General features: G+C 44.0%; 11 protein-coding genes across 11 annotated transcripts; 1 reads left to right on the forward strand and 10 right to left on the reverse strand.

The window, feature by feature from the left end:
* Nucleotides 1-46: 46 nt before the first annotated feature.
* On the reverse strand, nucleotides 47-637 carry HO173_012284 (uncharacterized protein; the record flags this gene model as incomplete). The annotated part of the gene is made up of 1 exon (XM_037314156.1): nucleotides 47-637. The coding sequence occupies one exon, from the start codon at nucleotides 635-637 to the stop codon at nucleotides 47-49; it is 591 nt and encodes a 196-aa protein (XP_037158931.1).
* A 7,993-nt stretch (nucleotides 638-8,630) lies between these two features.
* HO173_012285 (uncharacterized protein) lies at nucleotides 8,631-12,025 on the forward strand (the record flags this gene model as incomplete). Its single annotated transcript, XM_037314157.1, has 4 exons — nucleotides 8,631-8,755; nucleotides 9,753-9,908; nucleotides 9,963-11,723; nucleotides 11,800-12,025. 4 exons carry the CDS (start codon nucleotides 8,631-8,633, stop codon nucleotides 12,023-12,025), a joined length of 2,268 nt encoding a protein of 755 aa, XP_037158932.1.
* Nucleotides 12,026-12,620: 595 nt separating this feature from the next.
* On the reverse strand, nucleotides 12,621-13,586 carry HO173_012286 (uncharacterized protein; the record flags this gene model as incomplete). The annotated part of the gene is made up of 2 exons (XM_037314158.1): nucleotides 12,621-13,000; nucleotides 13,157-13,586. The coding sequence occupies 2 exons, from the start codon at nucleotides 13,584-13,586 to the stop codon at nucleotides 12,621-12,623; spliced, it is 810 nt and encodes a 269-aa protein (XP_037158933.1).
* A 106-nt stretch (nucleotides 13,587-13,692) lies between these two features.
* Nucleotides 13,693-13,881, reverse strand: HO173_012287 (uncharacterized protein; the record flags this gene model as incomplete). Its single annotated transcript, XM_037314159.1, has 1 exon — nucleotides 13,693-13,881. One exon carries the CDS (start codon nucleotides 13,879-13,881, stop codon nucleotides 13,693-13,695), a length of 189 nt encoding a protein of 62 aa, XP_037158934.1.
* A 1,062-nt stretch (nucleotides 13,882-14,943) lies between these two features.
* Nucleotides 14,944-15,971, reverse strand: HO173_012288 (uncharacterized protein; the record flags this gene model as incomplete). Its single annotated transcript, XM_037314160.1, has 2 exons — nucleotides 14,944-15,574; nucleotides 15,802-15,971. 2 exons carry the CDS (start codon nucleotides 15,969-15,971, stop codon nucleotides 14,944-14,946), a joined length of 801 nt encoding a protein of 266 aa, XP_037158935.1.
* A 1,439-nt stretch (nucleotides 15,972-17,410) lies between these two features.
* HO173_012289 (uncharacterized protein) lies at nucleotides 17,411-18,187 on the reverse strand (the record flags this gene model as incomplete). The annotated part of the gene is made up of 1 exon (XM_037314161.1): nucleotides 17,411-18,187. The coding sequence occupies one exon, from the start codon at nucleotides 18,185-18,187 to the stop codon at nucleotides 17,411-17,413; it is 777 nt and encodes a 258-aa protein (XP_037158936.1).
* An 813-nt stretch (nucleotides 18,188-19,000) lies between these two features.
* On the reverse strand, nucleotides 19,001-19,336 carry HO173_012290 (uncharacterized protein; the record flags this gene model as incomplete). The annotated part of the gene is made up of 2 exons (XM_037314162.1): nucleotides 19,001-19,223; nucleotides 19,281-19,336. 2 exons carry the CDS (start codon nucleotides 19,334-19,336, stop codon nucleotides 19,001-19,003), a joined length of 279 nt encoding a protein of 92 aa, XP_037158937.1.
* A 407-nt stretch (nucleotides 19,337-19,743) lies between these two features.
* On the reverse strand, nucleotides 19,744-20,151 carry HO173_012291 (uncharacterized protein; the record flags this gene model as incomplete). Its single annotated transcript, XM_037314163.1, has 1 exon — nucleotides 19,744-20,151. The coding sequence occupies one exon, from the start codon at nucleotides 20,149-20,151 to the stop codon at nucleotides 19,744-19,746; it is 408 nt and encodes a 135-aa protein (XP_037158938.1).
* Nucleotides 20,152-20,699: 548 nt separating this feature from the next.
* On the reverse strand, nucleotides 20,700-22,039 carry HO173_012292 (uncharacterized protein; the record flags this gene model as incomplete). Its single annotated transcript, XM_037314164.1, has 3 exons — nucleotides 20,700-20,903; nucleotides 20,959-21,001; nucleotides 21,795-22,039. The coding sequence occupies 3 exons, from the start codon at nucleotides 22,037-22,039 to the stop codon at nucleotides 20,700-20,702; spliced, it is 492 nt and encodes a 163-aa protein (XP_037158939.1).
* Nucleotides 22,040-22,521: 482 nt separating this feature from the next.
* Nucleotides 22,522-23,249, reverse strand: HO173_012293 (uncharacterized protein; the record flags this gene model as incomplete). The annotated part of the gene is made up of 2 exons (XM_037314165.1): nucleotides 22,522-22,929; nucleotides 23,154-23,249. The coding sequence occupies 2 exons, from the start codon at nucleotides 23,247-23,249 to the stop codon at nucleotides 22,522-22,524; spliced, it is 504 nt and encodes a 167-aa protein (XP_037158940.1).
* A 259-nt stretch (nucleotides 23,250-23,508) lies between these two features.
* Nucleotides 23,509-24,360, reverse strand: HO173_012294 (uncharacterized protein; the record flags this gene model as incomplete). Its single annotated transcript, XM_037314166.1, has 3 exons — nucleotides 23,509-23,683; nucleotides 23,735-24,039; nucleotides 24,100-24,360. 3 exons carry the CDS (start codon nucleotides 24,358-24,360, stop codon nucleotides 23,509-23,511), a joined length of 741 nt encoding a protein of 246 aa, XP_037158941.1.
* Between the last annotated feature and the right edge of the window lie 321 nt (nucleotides 24,361-24,681).

Genomic DNA, 24,681 nt, shown 5'->3' on the forward strand with positions numbered 1-24,681 from the left:
CCAGCTAGACGCCCTGGGGTCATCAAATCCCTCCATCACATTACTATTATGTGATGGCATGACCAGCGTTTGGAAGAGCTGCTACATTTTCCGTCCACTCAGGCACCTCTTCGTACTTCTTAGATGACTCCGGTCTAGTCCTAAGCTCTTCAGCTTCTTCCGGCGATATGATAGCCGGAGTGTCGCGAGCAAGGCCCAACTTGATCCTTTCATTGAATGACCTGACAAGTAAAGCAGGAATGCAAGCGAGGAATGCATATCGAGCTGGGTCCTCCTCCTCAGGGTCGGGAATATCTCTAACAGCCCAGCTACGCTGCTTCCAGGAGTATTCGAGCTGGTTTCGGTAGCCCGTGACGTTATCTAGAACAAAGAACTCGTAGAGGCGGTACAGAGCGTAAAGTGGTCTGTCGGCCAGTACGCCTTCTGGAACCAGATACTTGCGGCCTCGAAGAACAGCGGTATATTCTGATCGACGCTCCAGGATGTCTCGAGGAGGCGGTGGAGGGAAGGTCGGATATTCGTATAACAATGGTTGCGCTTGTTGATACTCCGCCTGGAAAGTATTGGGCTTGTCTTCTAGACGGTTATGTCGCCGAGAGCACAGATTAGAGAAAAAACGGGTTGTGGCTGACAGCATCCTAGCATAGGGCACCGACGGTCAAGGAAGTCTGAGATGTGAACGAAGGCTTTAGCGTTGTTACTCTGAATCACACTTCAGAGAGGGACTTGACTGGGTTGGCTGCGTTATGCTCAAATTACTGATAGCCCGAGCAGCGTGGTTCGTCTTCATCGTTAACCCGTATTTCTAGGCCGCTTTTAATCTTCGAGTACAGATAACAGTGACAACAACAAGAAGTCGAAGAATTCTATAGATTTGCGCGCACACTAATAGACGTTAGCGCACCGAGGTTCTTCCGAAAAACGCCCCGTACAAGGGTGGTTTGTGTTGGCAATATAATAGGCTATACCCAATACAATTAGGGCTAGGGCTATATATAAATACTATGTAAATAGATCGCATATATAGATAGATAGAATATAAGAAAAGAACTTTATATAGTAGATATCATGGGCCTAATATAAATGTAAAAAGTCGCTTACCAAATCACTAGAGATTTATCTCTTCGAGTTATTCGATTTCGACTTATAGTCTATAGTAAATCGAATCGCTTTAAGAGATATATCTTAGTCTTTTAAGCGTATTAGTTTTATATATACGCTAAGTAAACTAATTACTTTAATATATTATAGTTATAACTATATAACTATTATTTATAACTATATTACTTATAACTACTATTATTAATAACTATATTATCTATAACTACTATTATCTATAATTATATTATCTATAGCTATATTTATCTATAACTATATAACTATAGCCTTTAACTATATTATAGCTAATAGCTATAAGTCGTAGCTAATAGTTATAAGCCGTTAAAACTAATACTCTCTCTTTATTTAGCTATTAGAAAGATAGAGATAATAGAGTAAATAGTTAATATTACTCTTCGAAAAGATCTTTATAGAGAAAGTAGAGAAAGTAGAGAAATAACGTAAACTTTTAATACGGCTCTTTAGTTTATTCTTCTAAGATATATAGTAGCCCTTACGTATAATAAGATTATTTTAAGAAAGTGAATTTAAGTCTTATATAATATCGAACTTTCTCGATAACGGCCTTCTAATTAGTCGGATGACTATATATTCTAAATAGCTCTCTATACTATTTAAATAGCTTCTTATTTAGCGATTTAATAAGAATATCTACTACTATTTAAACTATAGATATATAATCTATATTAACTACCTCGTTCTTAATTAATTAGTAAATATAATAATATTAAATATCGATATATTTAATTCTTTAATAATACTCGAGATTCTTTATAAGACTAATAGTCTTCTTATTATTATCGAGTAATATTATAGAGTCTTTATCTAATACTCGAAAACGGATTTCTTATAATTATCGTATCGTCTATATAATAGTCTTATCTCCTTCTATTAAAGTTACAAGTAAAGGCCCATGAATTAAATTTATGAAGTTGGATTTTTCTAAGTCAAATCGAATTTTAGCCCTAGCCCTATTAGTCAAATCGAACTCCTGATCGCTTGCTGTGCGTTTTTAACCTACTTCCACCACTATAAAATTGATTTAATCTATGTAGTATATAGGCATATATGTGCGGAGAGAGGCGCGCTAAGGCCTAATTAGGAAGGTGTAATAACTGCCTATAAAAAATAGAGAAAGGCTATGTCTTTATGGTAAGAAGTATCGAAATATCGGAAAGAAATGGAGATAACGTGCCAATTAGTGGTGTGAATCCCACAATATCTCCTGTCGCAGTGAAATTTTTCGAATAATGAAATAGCTGTAGATATCGGACGGTTTTAATTCGTCCAAATATGCATCGTTTCGGAGTGATGATTTGATGTGGAACCGTGGAGAGTATATGACGTGGGATCTTGGAGAGCTGAGCCGTGTTCTTGGTGCTGGGGGCCTTGTTGCCGCTTGGTTTCTCCGCAGTGTTCTCCGCATTTGCCTGTTGTAGTTCCTTCTCTTACTCCTTCTCTTGTAGAGTATTAGACTAAGTGGCTAGCTGAGTGGCTGACTGAGTGGATAACTGATATGACGTGGGATCTTGGAGAGCTGAGCCGTGTTCTTGACGATGGTGGCCTTGTTGCCGCTTGGTTTCTCCGCAGTGTTCTCCGCATTTGCCTGTTGTAGTTCCTCCTCTTACTGCTCAATGCAGTGGGGATGATAGGCCAAGTTATAGTGGTGTTCTCCGCTTGCTGAGTGATGATTTGATGTGGAATCGTGGAGAGTATATGACGTGGGATCTTGGAGAGCTGAGCCTGTTCTTGGTGCTGGGGGGCCTTGTTGTCGCTTGGTTTCTCCGCAGTGTTCTCCGTATTCGCCTGCTGTAGTGACTTCTCTTGCACTGGCTGAGTGGATTGGTGTGAGATCGTGGAGAGTAGGCCTGTTGTGTCACTGCTGCTGATGACTGTCTCCGCAATGTTCTCCGCAGTGTTCTCCGTATTCGCCTGTTGTAGATCCTCCTCTTGTTTAACTAAGTGGAGGGTATCGAGGGTAAATGTGTTTATATTAGTGGAATTGGTAGAATTAGTAGAATTGATAGAATTGATAGAATGGTGGAAGAAGAATGATTACATAAATAGGTGGAAGGATTATTATCCGATCCCGGACGCGTTTGGTGTGATTACAATATTTGAATGTTAGTTTAATCTATCTATCGCTGGCTTAGAAGGAGTATATAGGGGAGGATGTATCCGTTCGGCTTCTTTTTAAGGGCCTTTTAATGCGTTTATAAGTAGTAGTAGATAGCTGTTAAACTCGCTTACGGCCTCGATTGTTAGTAGTAGCGAATTCGCCGAGGAGTGGCTTAAGGGCGTTAGTAAGGGGCTCTAATTAAGCGAGGGGTACCGAAGACGATTATGTTCACATTAGTGGAATTGGTAGAATTGATAGAATTGATAGAATTGATAGAATTGGTAGAATGGTGGAAGAATAATAAACAGGTGGAAGGATTAGTGTGATTACCATGACTATTATATTTGAATATTCATTTAATCCACCAATAGTAGGCTAAACTTTATTATTTTTACAGCGTTAGAAAGCGCATACTGAGCTCTATAATTTACGAAATTATAAAGTAATAGTATCCTTAGGGAGCTGGTTATTTTAGAGGGTAAGACTTCTGTATATAGATTTTTGTAGATTTTTGATGGTTGCGGACGCTAATTTATTTACCCGCGGTGTCTAACCAAAAAGCGTAGACCTAACGAATTGATAATTGGCTATATATATAAATTCAAGGTTTTCTAGTTTAGCCCTACCTTATTCTTTTATATATACTAATATACTAAACTTTTATAGTAGATATAGCTACCTCTCGCTATTTTCGACTATATTATAAATATACTACTTATTTATATAGTAAAGCGAATTCGTAGATGAACTTATAGTTCTTCTAGTTATTATCGTATACGGAATTCGTAAATTCTTTTAATATTTCTATCTCTTAATAGCGTAATTCTAAGAATATAATACCTCGTATATACTTAAGTACTCGATTTACGGCGTTTATATAGCGAATAATAAAATTATAATAGAATTAACTAAGCTTTTTTATAATAAAGGTTATATTAATTTATATATTAGTTATAAGAAATATAAGATTTTCTATTTACTTCTAATATTATAACTAATTCGTATATTCTTCTTCTAATTAATCTAATTAAATTAATTTATATTTATCGATAGAGGTGTAAATAAAAGTCGCCTAGTTTATTAAATATTCTTTAAGTATCTTTTCGACGTATTATACTTATTTAATAATTAAGATATAAGATTTTTAATTACGGTAAATTTAAATATCGAGGATATAATTAATTAGACCTACTTCGATAGCCTTAAATTCTTTATAAATTTAATATTTAATATAGTTTATAGTACTTTATAGCTTAGCTCTAATAAGAATATCGTTTATATAAAGCGTTATAATAGCTATTCTCTCTAATAATACTCGAATAAAGATATAGCTATTAGCTATAGTAGCTATAAATCTTATTTTCTTAATAGTATACTTAAATTTCTTATTTTAGATATAAACTAATTATTTAAGACTATATAATTCTTTTTAAAGAAGTAATATCTTACTCTTAGTATTAATTGCTAATAGATAGTCTAATAATAAGATTATATAGATTTTTTTATAGAGGTCGCTATTAAGATAAGTATTATTAATATCTATTTATTCTATTAGAAGATTTATTATTATTATATATAATAGAAATAGATATAAGAAGTTAAATTATAAAATAGGAGTAAAGGTCTTATAGAAGTCGATATTTTCTACTTACGTAAACTCTCTAATAATAAATCTAATCTTAAATTTATTAATAGTTCTATCGCTATTATATTTAATCTTAAAAACTTATTTATAGATAATTAGGCGTCTATTAGCCGATAGAGTAGCGAGCTTTTAAATTTCTTTAATAATTAAAACGATAATTTTCTTAATAATAGCTTATTTCTATTCGCGAGCGTTTAATTTATAAATAACTTTCTAATAGATAAGAGGTTTAATTATAATATTTATAAGCTTAGCTTTATTCTTTATATCGAAGTTATTATAGAACTTATAGAGATTATAGTTTAGCTTCTTAATATAAGACTATTATATAGAGATAGCGATCTAAGATATAAGACGTCGTTTAATATAATTAGAAGAGTTAAGAGTAGATATAGATATAATAGATTATTAAATAGTATTCTTAGATATTATCTCTTAATTTATTATTTCTTTACTACTTAAGATATTAAGAGTCTCTTTAGCTTCGCGAAGATCTAACGAAGATTTCGATTTAATTTAATATATATTTAGACTACTTAATCTCGAATCTCTACTATTATTTATATTTTCTAAGAAGTTAGTAGAAACTTCTCTCTCTATTTAAAAATCTCGTATATCTTTAATTTCTTCGATTTATAACGACGATATAATATTCGATATAGACCTCTTATAGTTCTTCTTATTATCGTTATCGCTAGATATAATCTTAATACTATTCTAAATAAAGGCGTTATTAAGATTATTATTATTTTAGCGAGTAAAGACGATATCTACTTATATAGAGTTATAGACTATTAAAAACGAAGTTAGAGTTATTAGTTAAACTCCCTTATAATTCTTATAAAAATAAATATTTATAAACTATTTAAATCGATTATTTTAAGAATTATAAACTCGATACTAAGTAAATAAATAATAATTAATATATATACTCTAATAGACTATAATATATAGCTTACTTTCTTATTTCTCTTTTAATAGATAAATTAAGTATAGATAATCGAAGACTTTTTCGTAATTTAAATTCGATTTCTTATTAAATTATAGTTTATAGAGTAACTTACTCTCTCTACTATTATATAATAATCTATTTTTTAAATAATTTATATAGACTACGATCTCTAATTAGAAGCTTATAAATAAGTTTAATTAGCTAAGTATAAGTCTTATAAAATCGATTAACGTTCTATTAAATTATTCTATAATATTATTCTAATATAGAGTATAGATAATCATAAATTTTATAGTAATATCTTATTTCTTAAGTATATTCTCGACTAACTTATATTCTAATATATTATTAATTCTAACTAATATTACTTCTCTTATCTTAGTTATTTTATTAATTATAATTATATTTCTAAGAATAAAGATATAGATCTATTTCTTTAATATAATAAACTCGAGGTTTAATTAATTAATAGCCTTATTAATAAGAAATATAAATTACTTACTATCTTTTATAATACTAGCTATAAAATATAATTTCTAGAAGTTAATATATATTCGAGCTTCTAATACTATTTCCTTTAGTCTAGAGTTCTTATTAATCTATTAAATTATTTTCGTAGAGTTATATATATTATATTAAAATTCTTTTAATAATTTTATTTTCTCTATATCTCTTATGTAGAGATATAGATTCTTTAGACGATACGCTTCGATATAGTCTAATCGTTAATATATTAGTCGAAAATAATCGACTTATCCTTATTTCGTAATTATAGATATACTTTTATTAAAAGATCTCGACTCTCTAAAAGCGAATACTCTATTAGATATCGATTTAATTAATTAATATAGACTATTTCTCGTATAATCTCTTATTATCGTCTCGTCTATAAATATATTAATAATTCTAATATATAGATTTTCGAATTATATCTTAAAATTCTTTCGATTTAGTACTATAATAGATAGTAGATTATTATCTATTTCTAAAATATATAGAGTATCTATTATAGTCTATATATAATTATTTATATAAATTCGAATAGTTTCTCTATCTATCGCTATTAACTCGCCTTAATTATCGAATTCTACTTCTTTTAAATAAGGCTGTAAGTCGATAAATAGTTTCTTATTTAATATTATATAGCGAGTCGCTTCGAAGTCTATTAGCTAGCTACTATCTTCTAAAAAGTCTATTATTATAAAGAAATTCTTTATTAATAATATACTATTTATAAGCTCTAGCTTTTCTCTAGCTATTTATAAGTCTTTCTTTTAATTATATATATCGCTTATATCGCTAATATTACTATTACTATCTAATTTATTCGCTACTACTATAGTATAATCTAAGTATTCTTATCTACTATCTTTAAATATCTTTAAACCCTTTAATTAATTCTTTAATTTACGATTTCGCTTATCTAAATCCTTCGCCCTATAATTCTTATTCTTTTTATTCTTCTTATTTAAATACTCTCTCTTATAATACCCGATTTTTCTATAGTTATAGTATTCTATCTTATTTATATCTCTAGGAAATCTTTAGTCTAGCTAGCCCTTTCGTTTATTATATATAAATAGATCTTTATTCTTAGTCTATCTATCTTATTTCACGATTTATAGATATTTTATAATTATTTCGATAGTAAGATTATCGTTAATCTTTAAGTTATATTTAATTATATTAAACTTACTTCTCTAATAAGCGTTTATAATTATTATTATTATAGTAAGATCGTATAATATATAAACTAAATTTAGATTTATAACTTCGTTCTATAAATTTTATAAATCTACTATTATTTAATCGATCGTCTAGTCTACTAATTTAATATATTTAAGAAACTTCTATAATATAATCGAAAGACGTTCTTTATTACTTATTTTATAGATTCGATAAAGCTTATTTTATATAAACTTAAAAGTAATAAGATAGGCGATATAACTCTTTTAATTTCGATTAACGTTATCTCTAATTAGTATAGCGATTTATCTATCTAAAATAATCTATCGTTTAACTAGCTTTCTATCGAATTATATAGATATTAATAATTCCCTTAATACTATTTTAAAGATATCTTATTTCTCGAGAAATTATTAATAATTCTAAGTCTATAGATAATAGTTTAAGTTCTTTAGAACTTTTATTTTAACGTGCGATTTACTAATAAGTCCCTTATTTAATTTCTTTAATAAATCGACTATTAACAAATTATTTAAATCGAATAAAAGATCTTCTTCCTTCTTTTCTTTTCTTTTTAAATAAAAAAGACTCTTAGTTAATAACGCTATCTATTTAGCGAATAAACGATCTTATTCCTTAATCTACTATAGCTTTACCCTCGAGTATTCTTCGATAAGATTCTCGAGATAACTATGTTCTCTAGTATTTAGAGAGATTATAGCGGTAATAGATAGATATAGCGAAAGACTAAAATCTCGATTAATAACTATTTAAGCTTATAATCTATTAATAATATAATAAACTATATCTAATATAATTAAGACTAAGGCTATATATAAATATTATATAAATAGATTATATATATAGATAGATAGAATATAAGAAAAGAACTTTATATAATAGATATAGGCCTAATATAAATATAAAAAGTCGCTTACTAAATTACTAGAGATTCGTCTCTTCGAGTTATTCGATTTCGGCTTATAGCCTATAATAAATCGGATCGCTTCGAGGGATATATCTTAGTTTTTCAGGCGTGTTAGTTCCACATATACGTCAAGTGAACTAATTACCCTAGCACACCATAGTTATGGCTATATGCTGTTGCCATGGCTATGTTGCCTATGGCTACTGTTGCCAACTATATCACCCATGGCTACTGTTGCCAATGGCTATGTCACCCATGGCCACTGTTGCCCATGGCTATGTCACCCATGGCTACTACACGAATCAAGTACAGCCATTGACAAATCTCGCTAGATATGCAAGACGGAGCCGTATTACGATGAGTGGATGCTGACGGATCCCTCTCTTCACAGCCCCAATGTAGTGATTCTGCTGTGCCAGAGCCTTTGATCAGGCGAGATATGGGTTCCATTCAGCTCGCATCAAACCTTTTTCTTATGCCTTCTCTGATTTTTGTCCACGCTCTTCTGATCGCATTCTTCTCTCGATTTGCAAGTTCTGCGTTCATTCATATTGTATGCTGATATTCTTCCTGGTCACCGATGTCTCCTACACTGTTTTTTACGGCGTACTCCGGAAATTCCCTTCTAACAAATCTGTTGTACTTATTAGCTGCTTTAACAAGGTCTACAAACTGTACGTCACCCTTTTGCACTTCCCAAGACAACTTTGTTGTCACTAACGATTGAGAGCCGCTGCTTTCTTCTCTACCAAGTCTTCTCCTAGTCTTGGAAAATGAGAGTGGAGCAGAGTGGTTGCCTTGAGCTCTCAATATCCTACACCGGTCAATAAACCCGGCCTTTCATAAACGCAGAATCTAATTAAGCTGGCAATTACACTGACGCATAAAACAAACATAGCGGTATCGATAAAAGCCAACGGGACTTCCTCTCCCTATCCAGGTGATTTATATACTACTTTCCCCCGTGCAAACGTATCTATGTGTCAGGTAGAGCAGAACGGATTGGGCCCTGTGGACGGAGGACCGCCGAACCCCGATGTTTACTCAACGGCCTGTTCATGTTCGGACCTAGTCCACTCATTTGCATCTGGCATACCCAGCCCCTACAGATACCTCCAAACCCTCACGGCATTCGAGACACTCACTACTGTCGAGGATCCTAATTACTTGTATGTATCAACGCGGTCGAAATGACTCGTGTCCATTTTGTCCACTCTTATGGTCGTGAGACTTGTTTGGAAACCCATCACCTGTTGAAACTATGTTCGTAAAGAGAGAGAGACTGACTTCTCTCATCCCCAAGACCTCCGAAAGACTGTTGCATCAAGTGCTGGATCACCGCAAGAGACGTTCAAGTCTTCTACTGGCCTGTCGATGCAGACACGAGAAGCCTGACGAACACGTCAGCACCAACAACAACAGTCAATCCTCAAAGTCTAGTCTCGAATGGCGTCACGTTGTTAGTCCATGCCCAGGCTTCTAGCCTCTCCCCTAATACTGACGCTACCTGCAGCATTTCGCCATCAGTCTACGTGGCCTATCGTAACTTGAGAGCATCAGATGTGTGTCCGTCTTTCGGCAACGGTGACTTTACGCGCGGAAACGCATACAATACCACGATCGCTTATCAGCCAGGCCTTTTGTCCACATCAATATGCACGGGTGAACCAGAAGGCTTTTATCAAGGATTTTCCGCAATCAATGTCACAGAGCTGCAGCATCCAACGATCTACAACGGGACCTGTCTGGGCCTGGATGCTTCGCTGGAAAGCACTACGAATGGCCCTTACTTATCCCTGCCTCAAGACCTCACCATCTTGGACCCGGCATGGAGTACCTGCAACGCGGTGCTTTGGGGTGCTTTTGATCCTCCAATTGCGCTGCACACAGCAACAGCTCTGGTTCCAGATCCGGGAAAAGGCTCGCAACCTACCCCTGCCCCAGGAAGCCCTGTAGCTCCCCCACATGCTCCACCGACACCGACAGCCAATCCGATTGATCACGGGAATCCAGCAACCCACTCTCCTGCTCCAAAAGCTGGTCCCCAAAGCCCTGGACAGCAGAATGCTCACCCACCAGATCCAGTCAAGCCTTCCGCCAACGATCCAAAAGCCGATCCCCAAGATCCCGACGAACAACGGCCTGACCCGCCAGATCCCATCCAACCTCCTGTAAATAGTAAAAACGATGATCCTGCTACTTCGACAGCTATTCCAATTGCTCTCAATGGAGATAACGCAGCACAAGGATCTCCTAAAGTAGTATCGGATCCCAAATCCAACGATCCTCAACCGACTGGCGAAATTAGCGAGGGAGATCCAGGAGCTGACCCTGGAAGCGGGCACAACGCTGGACCTGCCTTGGATCCTGCTGAAGACCTCGACCAGTCTACTGCAGACTATGCTCAACCTTTGCCGTCGATTGGAGGCTACCAGATCCAAGCGGCGAGTGGGGGTGGCATCATTATAGCAAGCACCACAATTCGACCAGGCGTCCAGACGACCATAGATAGCACACCAATATCGGTCGAAAAGGGTCAAATTGTCATCGCCAGCAGCACCATTCCTTTAGCTCTTCCATCCGCGGACCCTGTCATTACCCTCGCCAACGGCGACATCATCAGCGCTGGCGCCAAAGCGGCCACGGTCAGCGGCACAACGGTCGCTTTGGCTCCTGATGGGAACGCGCTCGTGATAAATGGCAAGACGTCACCCGTCTTGCCACCTCCGGTACCGATCCTCACAGTAGCGGGCCAAACACTTAGCGCTGCTGCCACTGGCTTCGCAATCGGAGGCCAAAGCGTCCTGCCCGGAGGATCAGCGGTGACATACGCCGGAAGCGTGTTCTCCCTGGCTTCGGGCCGCAATGCACTTGTCGTCAATGGCAGGACTACTCCCCTGCCTTCGCCGTCCGTGTCTGTTTTTAAGATCGGGTCCGAGACGTTCACGGCTGCTCCCACTGGCTTTGCGGTCGGCGCACAGTCGGTTTCTCCCGGTGGGTCAGCCGTGTTGGTGAATGGTACTTTGATCTCGTTAGGCTCTTCAGAGTTGGTCATTGGCACTTCGACGATGCCGTTGGAGTCAGCGGCGCAGACGCGAGCGGGAGCGTTGGGAAGCTTGATCATGTATGGGTTTGGTGGTGGAACGAGTCCTACGGGCGGATCGTCGAATGGGTCTAATGTAGTGCCATTTGTTGGGCAAGGTGGGAAGTTGCGCGTGGGTTTTGGGACAGTGGGTCTCGCCTTAATCGTCAGTCTCGGTCCTGGAACGGTTGCGTAAGAGTAATCATGAAGGGATCGCAAAGGAGAGCCAATCCATGGATCTCGAGACAATGCAATTTACCAACCGCAGCACATTCTTGAGCACAGACTTCGTCGGAAGCAAGATATTGCTCGTTGCAACAGTATTACTCTGCTATGGGGATCCAGAAGAGATCGTAGACCTCATTCCAAAGCCCGGCTGGGAAGATGCTTTGATTACCTCACTTACAAGTGGCGATGATGCAAGTGGTCACGTCCTCCTCGCCTCGATGGTATGTTTGGTGCACCACGAGCTGCAAAGCAAAGATCAAGGATGACGAGAAAGAAATGAATACGGAAGGCTCGTCCATTCTCCACAGCAGATGTTGTGAGATCGAGCATTGGGCAAGGCTTTTCGGCAAGTGAAACAGAGTCGGATACTCAGCACGGTGACCTAGTGACCAGGCGTCAGAGACAGTGAGCGAGGGATCGTTTACATCTTTCAGACGAGCTAGTTATGTCCAATCCAAAAATCTTGGAACAAGCGTTCGCGAGCCTCAAGTGTTGTCAGTGCGCTTTTCTTTTGCTAACACATATCCTGAGTAACATATTTTGAAGCATCGCAATTTGATATAGGCTCAAGTTGACGTTCCCCGCTCACGTAGCCGCGGCTACCATTGCATACTGAAGCGTAACCATCCGATGGGTGTTGAGATAAAGTTGGCCGTAGACCACAAGATGAGCGGAAGGCTAGGTGAGAAAGAGCTGGGCTCGAAATTCGACACGGCGACGGAGAGTTGCGGATGTTCAACATACTCGCACACATCGTACATGTCATTGTCTGTATTTACAATCCTCCAGAAATCGAAACGTGATGTTTCATATCATAGGCTGGCGGTTCTATGACGTGGGTGAAGGTATCAATCTACCGCCTCAGGGGCCCCAACGGAACCCATACAAATCCCACTCAGCAACGTCACGCCTCTCCCCGGTGCCCTTCACCTCGACCTCTCTTATCTCGTCACGCCAGCACAACTTTAGCTTCTCTATTTTGCCTAGGAGCAGGCCTGAGTTTGCAATCTTGAGTAGCGCGAACCAGCAAGTACTACGAATGTGTCTCTGATCGTACAGCGGATCGTCGGGATTGGAGTTTGCCCCTGGCCTCTCGTGTACGAGTGTCATACAGAGCGTCTTGACATGCAAATTCCGGCCATATACACCATCCTTGGCGCTAGAGCTGAAGAATCGAGGTCCATGATGGAAAAAGCGGTTGAGGAGCTGGAAAAGAGGTGTGAAGATCATGGCCGGACCACCTGTGGTGGTTGGCTTGGGTTAGTCTTTCTTTTTACGGTCGCAGTGGGAAGACTAGAATTAGAGCCCCCAATTGCGGTTCCACTCTTGGTCCGTAAATTTTGTCTCGCGACTAAGGGGATAGTGTTTAGTAGAGAAAGAACACGGAGAGCACCTACCATCGTCAAAAAACTGAACATACTGATCGTGGCCATGACCGACGTTGAAGAGTCGAAGGTCCACATTCAGTACCCCTATGTCCCGTGTTCCTGGACAAGGGAGCAAGATCCATGTTGGCCACAGGTCGTCGCTTTTGATCATACAATCGAGTCTGAAGTCCCGAACTGGCTGACGGGCAACCAGGACCTCTTGGAATTCATCTCTCAGTTGACGGTTGCAGCGCAGTAAGGCAGCATAGACGGCCTCAGGATACCGCTCCACGGAGTAGAGACTGCTCCCTTTCCTGAAGCGCGGGCCCGCCTCCTCGGGCGATGTGGGTGGGTCATTCGGGATCTGGAGCAGCGCAGTATAGATGAGGTCACGAATCTCTCGAGGTATTGAGAACAGGTTTGCTTCAATATCCAGTGGGGGTTGCTGAATGAGTGACATGGTCAGAGTTCGATGCACGTAAGCAGAAGAAGGAACGTGAGGAGAGGGGTTAATTGATGTTACCCGGGTTGTTATGGCAACAGGAGCTAATCTATATTCATCTCAACTAACTCCTTTCCAAACTGCCTCGAATTGATGCAGCAATGTCATCGCCTCCAAAGTCAAACCTAATTTCTCCAAGAGCGGCCGCTGTAAGCCTGGCTTCTCGCTGCAACCAGCTCTGGTCAAAACCAAGGCGACTGCTGAAGATTGGAGTAGGTGTTTGTCCACGGCTCTGAAACACCAGTGCTGCCATTATAGGCGGTACAGGTGCTGACAACCTCCGCATCATCCGTCACGGATTAGCTTTGCGACGGCTAGTGGAGCCCAAGCAATAGTTACGAGCCAAAAAGGAGGGCACATAACGTCTCCAGAGCCCAAAGATTGGAGCATGACGGCTTTGGGTATCAGTTGTCTCTTCAATATAGGCTAGCTGCTGTCGAACAATTTTGCACTGCTTTTCAAAGCGGACTTTCCTCCAAACATTGTCCTGACGCGACTCTGAGATATCCTTTCGCATCTTGGATTCATGGGCGTGCAGAGTATCCTGAGGAAGAACTTGCCGTGTTTCATCTCTACGCAACTGCGATTTGATTCACAAGCCATTGAAATTGTCGTGGCAAAATTAAATCAGTACAATTCATGCTTGTTCACTGTCGCGAGCGGATGTTCAAGACCTGGGCTGTTTTGGGGGATAAACACCGAACCAAGACTCTCACCGAATGCAGCCTTCGTCAAGAGTCATGAGCGAGCGGTCGAATTGCTTAGGAGAGCACTCTTGGTCATTTTGTGCATGGCTTTGAAGATTCAAGAACAACCTGTCCGCAGCGTTCCTACGAGTTCGTCAGCCACTCAGCTCAGCGGTCTCTTTCTATACCCGGCCGGTAGTTAAGATGATGCCTTCTTCGTCGAAGGTAACAGCTGGCTAATTGATGCGTGAGTGCGTAGACAAATTTGAGTGAAGTTCTTTCCTCTTTATTAAAGCCCGGGAATTGTTTCATCGGCTCACTCGTGATTCCGCAAGCCAAGGATACAGGACTCGCTCTTGGAGAGAGACATCACGGCTCAGCGCGCCATCTTACCGTGTCTACGGTCGACGGACGAGCAATGTCTCATTTAGAATCCGATGTTCTAGGTGCTTGAAGCCTGGTATGCTCACTCGCAGAAAAGAGACGTGAACGAATGGGTTCCGCTTTCTCATCGAAAAGTTTTTGGAACGGTGCTATCAAGAAATCCCCTTCCGCATTCGGTAGTGCCCATCGTTCATTCGTTCACTCACATCCTCAGCCAGCCAGCACCAACCCCTGTCTCCTCCCCTTCAAACCCGCGCCCTCAACCCCAACGGAGCCAGGAGCCTCAACCCGACAAACACCCCAAACTCCCCCCCCTCGTCCCAGTAGCCCTGATCATAACACCCCGTGTACCCCCGCCCCGACAAGACCTGCATCACGAGGGCGAAATCCCGCACAAACGCCCACGGCACCGCCCGCCCGCCGGCCGCCACGAAACTGATCTCGAAGACGCCGCCGTACGTCAGGGTGAAGGAGGGGGTGGCGGCGGCGAGGTGGTTCGCGGACAGCGCGGCGGCGGCGGTGTGGTGGAGGGTCGCATACAAGGCTTCGAGGGAGGAGGCGGCGAGTTGGAGGGGGAGGAGGGTGGCGAGGGGGTGGATGGCGCGGAGGGTGAGGCCGGAGAGGGTTAAGGGTTTGGTGCGTTTGGTTAGCGGCTGGGCGAGGGGAGTGGTGATGTGGGCGATGAGGATGATGAGGGGAACTAGGTTGATGAGGAGGGTGTGGAGATGCATGGGAGGCGGGTGGGTTGCAGAGGTGCTCTGTCGGCTGATGGCTTCACTTCGCTCTGCGGATACCTCGTTCGTGGTGTCTTCTGAGGATTTCGGGATAGAGAATTCACCGAGAGTGGACGGGTGTCTCGGAAAGGACAATTTTTCGCTGATACATGACGAGAATCAAAATGGGCGCTTTAGACATGGTCTATCTCAAAAGAAGAGCATATACACCTATCCGATCGTTGCCGGGTAGTTTTCCCCCACACCGAAGGAAGAAGCCTTCACGGCATTGCCAAAAGTCGCGCAAGGGTCCAACGAATTCTAGACTCCAACGAGCCTTTCCAAGTTGTTCGAACCTATCGTTGAGGGCATGTGTAAGTATTCACTCACATCGGGTTTCTTCTACCCCACCATCTCTCACAGCCGAAGAAGCGGAGGATGGAAATGTCGCATAAAGTTTGGAGAGGCGCATCGCTGCAATTTTCAGGGTCGTCGTACGAGGATATGGGGCTATCGTAGTGCAAAAACAGCAAATATTGGATCATCGAAGATCCGAACATGGAGCAGTCTCGATAGGCGTGAGAGAAAATTATACGAACAAAACGATAAACGTAGCTTATTGTGGGTTTACCACGGCACTGGAAATTGCAGAATTGGACAGACCAGGTCGGATATAGGAGAGTAGAGCGAGGTCGGATAGAAGGAAAATGCAGGAAAATGCACCACTGTAGCAAGTAGGTAGAGGAGACACCAGGGTGGCGCCATCAACGGCACGCGCCAGGAAGGCAGCGAGGCTTACTAGTCACACGCGGGATCATTCCTTCGACGACTGTCTCTTTCTGTCAAAGATAGATGTAGCACCTAGGTTGGTGGGTGTGCTGACCGTTGCCAAGCTGGAAGAAAAGCAGCAAGTCATGACTCATGTCAGCAAACAAAGCAGAAGAGTCGTCCGTCTCTTTCCTCAACAGTCCACCAAACACGAATAGTGACGAAAACCAGACATCCCGCTTCCGGGCACACCGCCTCTACTTTATATATGAATCGAGAAAATCAATAGTCTCCTTTTTTCTTCATGCAAAAGACCGGGACCTTGCGTGGGAAAATAGCAAATCATGCGTCATGCATCATGCAGGGCCAAAAAAAGAAAGAATGCCCAGATCAGGAAAGGATTCAAAATTACGCGAGCCACCATCTCTCTCTCTTCGCATTCTTTCAAACCCGAAGAGACTATGACCGCACTCGCTCTAGCGCCGAATGTATGCATGACATGCATAAGGCTCGTTCATGCACAAGGCCTTGTCGACCTCCTTCCTCTTCCTCTTTAGCACCTGAGGCATTTTCCAGGATCCAGGCAAGAATCCTCCGCGACATCCTTCGTCCCAAAAACCAAAAACACGGAAAATGAAAAAAAAAAGGACAATCTCGCTTCTCCGCGCTGGATTGGGGAGGTGAGGTGAGAAGAAGGTCATAGCTGCGCTGCAAGGGGTACATGTGACATTTGCTGACGGCAGGGACATTTCAGCCCGAGGCTTGAAAGTGGCGGTGTTTGGAAATCCTCCGATGGCCTCGGCAGCAGTGTGAGTGCAAGGACGGGTTTCCAGGGCCAGCGCCGGTGGCGCAACGGCCATTCGCAAAAACTTCGCTTGCTCGCCCTGGATTGGGGGCAAGGAGATCGAGGGATCGAGAGGCCAACGGGCAGAGGTGGAGGGTTTTCCGTTGGCGAGTCTGCCACAACCGTAATGACATGTCTACACACCACCACACTGGAACGGGAATCCACCGAATGGGACAGACCTATCGTAGCGCAGATCGAAGGAAAAGGGAAAGGAAAGGAAAGGGGAAAATAGTGGTGCGGAAAGCGAACAAGACTGTCTATATTTATCGATCCCGACTAGGTACTCTACCAACCCTCTCCAGAAGCGAAGCACCATCAGGCATCCCCCCCCCCAAAACAACGGAACTAAAAACCCCCTACCCACCACACCCGTCCAGATCACCCTCACACCCCCCCGGCAATCCCTGCCCCCGACATCTGCCGCGCAACCTCCTCGTACGAAAAGTCCATCTCCTGACGCCGGCCCAGGCGCCCGCCGTCCTTGGCCCCCACCACCACACCCGTTAGCTCGCCGGCGCCGTCCACGTCCGCCGTCACAACGGCCGTATCCCTGCACTCGGCCCCCAGACACACCGTCACGTCGACCCTGGGCGTCATCGGCACCGATCTCTTGTCCGGGCGACGCGGGCCAGCGGTGGTGGTGGTGGTGCTGCCGTTGTTGGGGCGCGATGGGTTCGCACTCGCGTTCATCGTCTTGGGTGAGTGGATTAGCTTGTCGTAGGTAGCGTCAGTGGTGCTGGTGTTGTGGTGGTGGTGGTGATGGTGGTGGGTAGGGTGGTCGCAGTAGTCGCCCGTGTGGTTGTGTGCCTGAACGGCGTGGGGGTGCGCGTAACCACTTGCGTTAAACCTGCTCGGGTACGGCGACGGATTGCCTACGGCTCTAGTAGCACGCTCGTCATCAGTTCCCTCGGTAGCATGGCCCGTAGCCTCGGTGGTCTTGTTGTGGTCCGTGACGTTGTGCTTCGCAGCATTGTAGTTATGCTTACAGTCGGGGGTGTGCTGGTGCTTGGGGAACTCACCTGCGGTGACGTTGGCCGCTCCTGTGGCGGTGCTCGCGGGGACCCGGCTGACGGCTGTGAAGAGTGGACCCGACAGTGGAGCGGCGCTGGTGGTTGAAGCCAGAGTGAAGCCGAGGGCAAGGATTAGGGTGGCGGAATGCATCGTCGCTCGTTTTGTGTGGTTTGTCTTGGTTCCGTTGCTTCCGGCGGTTGAATGGGGTTTTTTTTCTGGGTGGAGATTGGTGAGAGGCTTGAGATTGTGGAGGTTGATTGGAAAGTGAGTGGAGACGAGGGGAAAAGGGAGGGCTTATAGAGGCAAGGAATCGATGGCGCTGGGAACATTGTCTTTGTAGACAAGATTGGGAACAAAAGTATTGTTGGCATGTGATTGTGTTTGGACAAAGCACCGTTCCTGCTTTGTCTTCTTTCTTAACCCCCGTAATTGTGAGAAGGTCAAAGATGGACGCGAACGCTAGAAACAATGCTCTTGATACTTGTGTCGCAATACAATCAAAACGACGCGATATGTGTTGTCAGGTAGAAAGTGTAGGGTTAGGGCGCCCAAAACCAACAGGTTGAACAGGCACAGCAAAGAAGCGGAAGCCAGAGCGGCTTGTGAAATCAAGGAGCGGCAGATTTTTGATATTTATGAGGGATTGGCGTCAATTTCATTGATAACTCTGGACTAACGACAGTGTCAGAAATTCGAAGACCCCCAACCCCCAGAGGAAAATAAGAGCGGCCCAGCTGGCGATTCGTTGGCAACAGCCCCAGTCCATCCCCGCCCCATCCACCATAAAATCAGTGCGATCTATCATGATCTCATCACAAAAAGGGAACGTCCTCTATCATTAACGCCGTCTTCACCCAATGTCCGTCTAGTTTGTGTCCTAGTAGTAGGGATACCTTGTCGTGCTTGCTCGACCCTCAGGGGAGCTTCCGGGGTCCTCGTCGTTGAGACAAATGACCCATCTACCTAGGCCTCTGGGCCGAAGTGTCTAGCATGGAAGACGTAGGCGGACGCTGAGGGTCCGGCGGGGTAGGAGCGTTTATGCGCCTTTGGGGCTGGAGTCGTGTCGGTCGCCGTGACGTTGTCCCAATAGCTGCGAGGGAACACGGGGCGAGCAATAGGAGCGAAGCGTGAGTCGAATTGACGGCCTTCGGCGTGTATCTCAGGTAGAGGGCCAGCAACGACCGGACTGGGGCTAATTAGAAAGATGCTTGATTGTATGAAGGAACGGAGATGTTGTACTTACCAGAAAACTGAGTACAGAACTGCACAGGCAGCCACGAGGGTGGTAAAGGTCTTCATGGTCGAGGTGATGAGGGGGAGTATTCACTGGGTGTTGGTGTTAAAGTTGTTGTTGAGGAGTTGGTCCTGGGGTGTTGTGAGGTTGCAGCGAGTGTTGAATTAACGATTGATGGCGGAGGTCCTGTGCTTGTTAGTAGAGATCTGGGGGGCCTGCCTTCTTCTAGCCCTTGTCTAGCTGTCTTATGACCTGTTTGTTGAGTCATGGTGGGTATGTTATGTGTGGTTGAATTCTTCGCATAGCTTGGCCCACTCTTTTTCGGAGCACCAATGGAAATCATGTCCAGATGAAGCGGTGCCGGACATGGTGAGGTCTTGGGAAGGTACCGTGGTGGGAAAGTGCCGACATGGCCGTAAGAGTTACAAGGGCTCCAGATCAGCGATCCTGCAAGCAGAAGCTAGTATGCTTTCTAGGGTCCGAGAAGGTCGACTTGCAGACCTGCATGCTCTCGAGTCTCGATACGAGAGCCAAGGCCTTTGCCGATACTATTGGACCCATAGAATAATGTCGGCGCAGGCACGCCGTTGATCTCATCTGGCATTGGTTCGATAATGCAGAAGCGAGTGACTGACAGAGCGATTTCGTGGAATTCGATTCTGAAGAGCAGACCGTTTGAGTCTGCCCCACGCCTGGCTTGCGTGAGGCCTTTTTGTTTGGCGCTGTTCCTAGGAACTTGGAGGACCCGCAGCGGCGAAAGGTACGTAGACTCTCTGGAAACCCATTTGTGCCCGTCTGACAGCTCCATTCCCTGAATTCCGCGTCCAACCAAGGCATTGTTCAATTGTGATGCGATGAGACTCGAGAGACTCGGCCTCATCTGGCTTGGTGTATGCAGTGTCATGCAAGATGCCGGAGGAAAAGAATGGAAATACTGCAACATAAAAAAGAAGTGAGAAACAGTGGGTCGACTCTTGAATCGCGGCCCAGCAGTTGGCTAAACGCTGAACGGAACAAGTTAACAAGACAGGAGCGCAGCGAGAAAGTCAAAAGATAAGAGGCGACAAGCGCGAAGCCACCACTGATTATAGAACGTGCCGGGGTACGTAATCTATTGGTATATGACTGGCTAAAATGCGCCATCCCGTGCTGACTTGCATACGCATATGCATGTATCATAAGCTCACCTGCAGGACCCCGTTTTCTTCTCAAATCAGCTGTAGCATCACCCCCGGGTTGCTTCGGCCGGACAGATACGGACAAGGATCAGCGGAATTTAGGAGCTTATTTGGAGTACCCTCCATATCGTGGAAATGCTTAATGTCGTGGGTGCTCGTGGGTGGCTAATTCGAACTGATAGCCACTTCCCTAATTGGACACCATTCGGGACGTTTTTTTTCTTTCTTTTTTATTCAAATGTTTAATCGATTATTTGGGGCGGCGGCCGAACTTTGAGAATGCAACATCAAAGCCCGACAGTCTGGTAGTGGTCCCGTACACTGCCGGCAAAGCCTGCTCCATGATCGTGAAGCCCTCAGCTGAATGGTGTACCTGAATACTGGGATGCCGATGTTCAAGGTTATTCTCGTGGTGCTCGGCAAGCCTTTCGCCGTTAGCCTGCTTCATGTTCTCCTATTTAGCATATTTTTTTTTAGCCGCAGACAAGATCGGAGAGGATACTCCGTACGAGGTTTTCTTTGTTGATGGGATGTTCCGTCACGTAGCGAGGCCTAGAGGTCCTTATCAGTTACAAGCAGCCGTACCAAAAGAATGGCTCGCTTACGCATCGCCTCGCAAACAAGTAAAAGTTGCGATGAACGTAGCATCGATCGCCAGCCCACACCCAGTCCTTGTAAGGTTCGAGTAATCAAGGGTGAGATGATTGGCGAGCCTTGCTTACTGTAACTCCTGCACATATTGCAGATGCGGCTCGATTGGTACAAGCCTATGATTGCACTAGAGCCTGACAGAACGCCTTGGACACCACCACTTCACCTGAAAGTCTTACAACACTGCGCAGTTTCAAATTACCGGCATCGACGAAGAGAGTTCTACGCTTGAGTCAGTAACGCCCAGGACACCGCCACTTCACCTGAAAGTCTTGCAACATGGCGCAGTCTCGAATGACTTGCAGCGACGAAGGAAGTTCTACGCTTGAGTCAGTAATGCGCAGGATGATCAGTGTAAGCCAATCACTGTCCATGATGCATTCGGGGCCTTGCAGGAACAAAAGGCATTGTGTAACCAACAAATGCAAGTGAGCAACCCTTATCACGATTGGCTCTCGCGCCTTACTTTCGTCTGACAGGTATGTGCAGAGCATTACTCTTGAAAGTTCTGCTACCCAATCAAGGCCCATGTGTTGGGCGGGATCATAGAGAGCTGTGCAATGACGCTACTCTAATCCGAGATCTCTTTAGAGCTGATGCTTCAGCTTCAAGACTCTTCACGAAACTCCGAATGCTCCGCGGGTCTTTCAGCTCAACCTTGCTTTGATCAGCCACAAGACATATGAAGACCCACTGGAAGAAGAAGGCAGAAGCCGTAGATTGGTGTAATAATGACAAGGAGATCTTATGACAGAGATGCCGTATCCGCTTTACAACATCCATACAAGCCCACGTCCATGGGAACGTTTCAAATTCTGAGTCGGACTTGTTGCTACCTCCATAGGCATGGAACTTCATGCAAAAAGAAGCCGCAGCTTTCTCCTCCTCCGTCAAGTACGTCGCTCGTTCAGGCGTATGTGGGATGAAGAACAGCACCATGCTAGCCCTACCACAAAGTAAATCTTTCCAAAAAGTAAATCTGTCCGAAAAGCAAATCTTTCCACAAAGTAAATCTTTCCACAAAGTAAATCTTTCCACAAAGTAAATCTTTCCACAAAGTAAATCTTCCACAATCTAACATGTCCACCGAACCTTATCTTGGCCAATCCAGAGGCAAAAAGTTTCACCAAAGGCTCCACCCAAAGGTGCAGCGCAGTAGAACGTTCCCAGCGGCACAGCAGTTCATGTCAATGGTTGATCATTAGATAGAGGACCAGGGCTCCAAGTAAGCCTGCCTCGCAGAATCCTAAGAAGAACCGTGCAGCGATAAGGCCGCGATACCTCTTGACAGTGCCTAGACGCGTTCCTACGATTCCCCAACCGATGACGACTGATGAGTCCTAGGCAGTAGTGTCCGGTGCCAACAAATTCAACGAACCAGTTGCTTGGGACGTCGATAAGAATGTAGAGCACGTAGAAGACTACGAGGACGATGTTGAGATTTTTTGCCCGAGCTTGAGGATCGAGCCGAGACCTCGTGTTCGTGCATTGCCTCTGTTGCCTCGGTCGATGAAGGTGGGCACAACGTGCGTGTCGAAGTCTGTCGCAATTCGTCCACCGAGTGCAGGCTCGTCGTCGAACGCTTCGTACGGCATCTCTTGCTTTTCCGTCTTCCCAGTGGAAGTCATCGGCGGTCTTTTCCTCGGCAGTACAACAGTAGCTGCTGACCAAAGACAGCGGATTTCGGCTCGAGGGCTGGAGGGGCGAATGTAGCGGTTCTCGTGATCGACGCGAGATGCGAGGAGCGCGGAGCGAATTTGTCCGGCTGCGAACTGTACAGCAACATTGTTGGGTAGCGTGATGAGAGTATGTCGTTCAACAGATGATGCCTGCGCATGAGGTCAGTTGTCTAGTCGCTTGTGCCGTGCCGTAGAAGAGAGGCAAGGGTTCGAGGAAAGGAAAAGAAAAGGAAAAGCCAAGAAATTCATTTGCGCCTTCCCCGCATTACGGCTCCCGCGTCACGCCTCTACGGGTATTTATTAGGGTTGCAACTTTGTAACGGCTCTCACCCCACGCTAGAGATTGAGAGGTTGTGAGCGACTAATGTAGGTACGCAGTATATATTTGGGCACGGACAACGAAGTTTGTGATCAGCAATCTTTTGCTTGAAGCCTAATTGATCTCGTTGTGCGTATCTTTTGTTGATCATGCCAAGAGAGATGGGCAACAAGAGACTTTGGGGAGTGGCAAATCATATCTCATTGAATGGTATCTAGCATGGAGAGGCATGCACCCAGGAGAATGTACGTGTCGTAATTAGACGAGACTCCGGGATGTCAACAGTCAAGTGATGGGTGTCATTATACATAGCTCCAAATCCTGAGCTTCAATCTCATTCCCGGTAGCAGGCTTGCCATTATCCTAACACCAGACCATGCGTGAGCAGCAGAAACCTTGAGCACTCGCTGCTATGGCTCGCCCAAAAGCCTAGCTGTGATATCTCCAATGTATGCCTCCTCCAGTTCGTAATCCTCCCCATCATTGGGATCGATGCCGACGTAGTCAAAGGCTGAGACCACCCGGTCGAGGTCGAAGCCCATCCATACGAAGCGGTTGATCATTTGTTCGTTATATCCCCCGTACCTGTAGATATCAGCAACCGCACCTGCGGCCAGTACGTTGGGGTGAACATACAGAGCAGCCCTCTCTGCCGCCTCCTCCTCCTTCGACCTCTTCTGCTTCTGCTTTGCTGTCTCCGGCTTGGAGCCACCACTACCTTCCCCAGTCTCTTTCTTCGGTGCCCCAGCGTACTTCACAGCCCACTCATGGGCAACCCGTTCGAATTCCTTCGGATTCCTCGTCAGCATGCCGGCCACCTCTGCATCCTGTGGGTCTTTGGGTTCTGGCGTGCTGAGAAGGGATTGAAGGGACAAGAGAGCAGATTTAACGGTAAGGACGGGGGACCAAGCAGTGGAGAGAGTATCGAGGCAGATGGCACCCTATCAGTCCGTCTGTCAGCTTCGGCTTTGTAAAATAATGGGAGGAGAGCATTCACTTACCGTTTGGCTGCTAACGTTTGGATGCCATACCTTTGTATCGAACTTCATCACTGGCGGCCGGAAAGGGTAGTCATTAGGTATCTTGACGTCGATCGTATATGTGCCTCCCTCATATGGTGTGCCAGGTGGACCCTTGAAGGAGCCCTTGAGATGGGTCAGGTCATCTCCATTCCCTACTGGATCTGCCTTTATGTTTGAGAGATTGTCCGAGTGGATATCGGCCACTTCTTTTGCAATGCGGCGAGTACGGCTGGATGACATGGCTGGAGGTAATGTGAAGATGAGCTTGTGGAAGGCGAGTTGTAGATGGGTTTATAACGAGGAGAGATGGCTGGAAATTGAACAAAGTTATTGTAGCGACTCCGCCCGAAGGCTGCTTTGTGTTGTGAGACCTGTAGGCAACCTCTGTCTGTGAAGACAAATTTTCTTTGTGCCGTCAATGTCGACCTTGAGATGGACAAAGAGATGGTGTGACAGTCTCGAGATGAGTCGGAGATCTAGAGGTAGCTTGCGGAAGATAGCACAGCGTGGTGGTGGTGAGTCAATGGCGAGAAAGCATCAGAGTGTAAGTTCGGGTTGAGT

This window comes from Letharia columbiana (assembly GCF_014066305.1).
Source record: "Letharia columbiana isolate WasteWater2 chromosome Unknown Sc0000077_s0, whole genome shotgun sequence".
In the NCBI taxonomy this organism is placed as follows: domain Eukaryota; kingdom Fungi; phylum Ascomycota; class Lecanoromycetes; order Lecanorales; family Parmeliaceae; genus Letharia; species Letharia columbiana.